Raw genomic sequence first — 3,005 nt, forward strand, 5'->3', positions numbered from 1 at the left:
ATTTGCGGCACAAATGCATCTTTCCCATATGGTGATACACAGATAGTGAGCAGCAGTCTTGGCTGTGGTCCACCTCTATTTGTAAAGGTCAACATCTTTACTTTAAAGAAATGTCCCTGTGCGGAAAGCTGCCAAGGTCTCTGGGGAGCCAGAGAGAGGTGAGAGACGGAGGGTAGAAAAACATTTCCCTCGATACAAAGTGCTGCTATTATTCATGTGGAGTGTTGAAATACACTCCCTGCAGACCCATGGTGTGTACTCTCATGGGGACTCAGCTGGAGTCAACTCTATTTTCAGCCTGTTGAAGAAAGTGGCGTCTTGCAGAGGTAGTGAGTGGCTGAGAGGCTCTGAGGTGACGCTGGCATACAGGTGTTAAATGCTAAACTGTCGACACCTGTCACGTATACAGATGCAAATACACTGTGCAAACATGAAAGTGCACTTGAATATGTGAACTTGGCCTCACAGACACAAACGCTTACTCATTCAGAGCAGGAAACAAGACCTAATTGCCAAAAGGGGATCTGTTATGCTCATTTCCAGATTCAGAGCTTTGGTTTTTGTACTCTACTAGAGCAGCTTTGCATGAGTCACGGTTTAAAATAATCCTAATCTATGTCTGGGCCTTGTTGCAGAGTTCATTTAATCCAGTGTCTGACATCTTTAAGGCCACTCTTTCTTTAAGTCAAGTTTATTTTGATCGCCTGCCCTTCAGGGCCATGGTCATGTGAGGTATATCTGTTGCCACTCAGATAATACAGATCTTACGGTGTGTTCACACCGAACGCGATGGACGCGAATAAAACGCCCCAAACGCCCCTAATTTGACGCGTGTACATTCGCGTCTCAACGCGTGTCCAAGAAAAATCCATCGCGCGTCAAAATATGATATTTTGACGCGCGTGAACCGGAAATGTGGGAGGAATGTGGGAGGGAGTTGTGCCAGACCGGTATCTTTGCAAGATGGCAGCTATCGAGCTAGCGCTTGAAGAGAGAGTCTCCCTTCTCTATGTACTGTGGAGAGCAGAGCAGCAGCGTAAAAGACGTCCTCGCCGTACCTGGGTCCATCAGGTCCTCCAGAGGCATGAGCAGTTTGGTGAGTTTCACCACTTGCTCCAGGAGCTGCGCCTGGATGACGGCCGATTCCAGCGCTATCACCGTCGGCCAGTTTGAGGACCTGCTTTCCCTCGTCGGTCCCAGCATCGCCCGCCTAGACACCAACTACAGACGCTCAATCCCACCTGCAGAGCGCCTGTCCGTCTGCCTGAGGTTAGTAAAACTATTTAATACGGTAGTCCTTTATTGATATCTGTGCTAATATGCTAATCCATCCAGTTATACACTGCTAACATGGATGTGCTATGCTAACAGTGAATGCTGTCGGTGTTTACTGAAAGCAAACTGTGGTACAGAGACGACTCTTTATAATATTTCTAGTGATACTCAGAAGCTCTCATCAAGTCCCGATTTAATTCGATTTATGCTGTTATCAGTGTTTGCATGATAGCATGGCTGTGGTGTCACATCAATGTATGCGCTCGGTGTTTGCTGATATCAAACTGTAGCATTAGGACCACTGAGTTAACCTTTGTAGTGATACTCACTCCTTTTTATTTAGACCTGGTTTAATTCTGGGATAGTTGAATATTTGTATATAATCCCTGCAGCTGTCAGACTCTATAGCAGGGGTCACAGCCTTTATTAAAACAGAGTTAGATAAAACTGTGAACAGTTTGGTTCATCTCTAGTTACATGGTTCTATCTTGATAAGCTGTCTTATCACAGATTAATTTTTCAAAAATATTAAGGATTTAAGCAAGGAAAGGGCTACATGTCAACACACAACTCTTTATTTCTATTAATGTCTTACTTCATTCCTACCTGATTGACATGTTTAGGAATTATGAGTGATTGGCTCACTGTCGTTGTGAAAGTTGCTACCAATCAAATTATGATATGTTAAAGTTAAAACAAAACACAACTGTTTTAGATATTATCTAATATACATTTTGTAATTATCCTTATAATTACAAAATGTTTTATGTAAGATTTAAGTTTTGTGATTTAAATCTGACATCACAAAAGTATTTTGGAATTTGAATAATGTATTTTGTAACTGCAGTACACATAATACTGATTTTGAACAATTTTGTCCAGGTTCCTTGTCACCGGGGACTCCTTCAGGACCATCGCGTTCAGTTTCAGAGTCGGTGTGTCCACGGTGAGCCAGATCACCCCCCAGGCAGCGACGTCCATCTGGGACTGTCTAGTGGACGACTTCATGGCTGTGCCTTCACCTGGAGACTGGCGGTCCATCACAGAGGGATTCCAGGAGCGCTGGAACTTTCCTCTGTGCTGTGAAGCTCTGGATGGGAAGCACATCCAGACAAAGGCACCCCATATATCATATAGGAGACACACACATTGATATACACTAAATATTCATTTCATTTCTTTTTTGTGGTGCCCAAATTGATGCACCTGCTTGATTTTGTTTAAACAATTATTGCACACTTTCTGTAAATCCAGTAAACTTCTTTTCACTTCTCAAATATCACTGTGTGTGTCTCCTGTATGATATTTAACTGACATTTTTTATTGTAACAACCAACGATTTATACAGGAAAATAATGTCTATTAACAAGGTTGCCCAAACTTCTGCATCCCACTGTATCAGTATATTTTGTCATTAGTATAATATGAAATAAATTCTACATGTGTCAAGTTGTGTGCCAACATTTGCTGTGTAGTAGAACTGAGACATTAGTCATTATAAACATTTATTTGAAATAATATTAAAAGTCTCAAACAGAAAAACATTAAACATAAATATATAAAATATAAGAATTTACAGAGAGACAGGAATAAAAAGGACCAGCTGCTCTCCAGAGCAGGAACAAGGCTGAGGAGGAAATGCTCCATTGGAGACTGGTGTGGCCTCTTCAGGGACTCCAGGATGGCCAGCTCCACCGCCGATGGACCGTCCTGGGACCCGTCCCTCATCT

The 3,005-nt window shown here is 42.4% G+C and overlaps 1 protein-coding gene across 1 annotated transcript; it reads left to right on the forward strand.

Annotated features, from left to right (window-relative positions):
* The first annotated feature begins 927 nt into the window (after positions 1 to 927).
* On the forward strand, positions 928 to 2,788 carry LOC146610708 (uncharacterized). Its single transcript, XM_085344910.1, has 2 exons — positions 928 to 1,269; positions 2,158 to 2,788. The coding sequence occupies exons 1-2, from the start codon at positions 1,010 to 1,012 to the stop codon at positions 2,426 to 2,428; spliced, it is 531 nt and encodes a 176-aa protein (XP_085201036.1). The 5' UTR covers positions 928 to 1,009; the 3' UTR covers positions 2,429 to 2,788.
* The last annotated feature ends 217 nt before the right edge of the window (positions 2,789 to 3,005 follow it).

Source organism: Diplotaxodon limnothrissa, linkage group LG20, assembly GCF_057381915.1.
Source record: "Diplotaxodon limnothrissa isolate DT_005_m linkage group LG20, D_limnothrissa_male_GT1.1, whole genome shotgun sequence".
NCBI lineage: Eukaryota > Metazoa > Chordata > Actinopteri > Cichliformes > Cichlidae > Diplotaxodon > Diplotaxodon limnothrissa.

Coding starts and splice junctions, on each gene's coding strand:
- LOC146610708 (XM_085344910.1), top strand. CDS start 1,010: ATGTACTGTGGAGAGCAGAGCAGCAGCGTAAAAGACGTCCTCGCCGTA. Junction 1,270..2,157: donor CGCCTGTCCGTCTGCCTGAG/GTTAGTAAAACT, acceptor AATTTTGTCCAG/GTTCCTTGTCACCGGGGACT.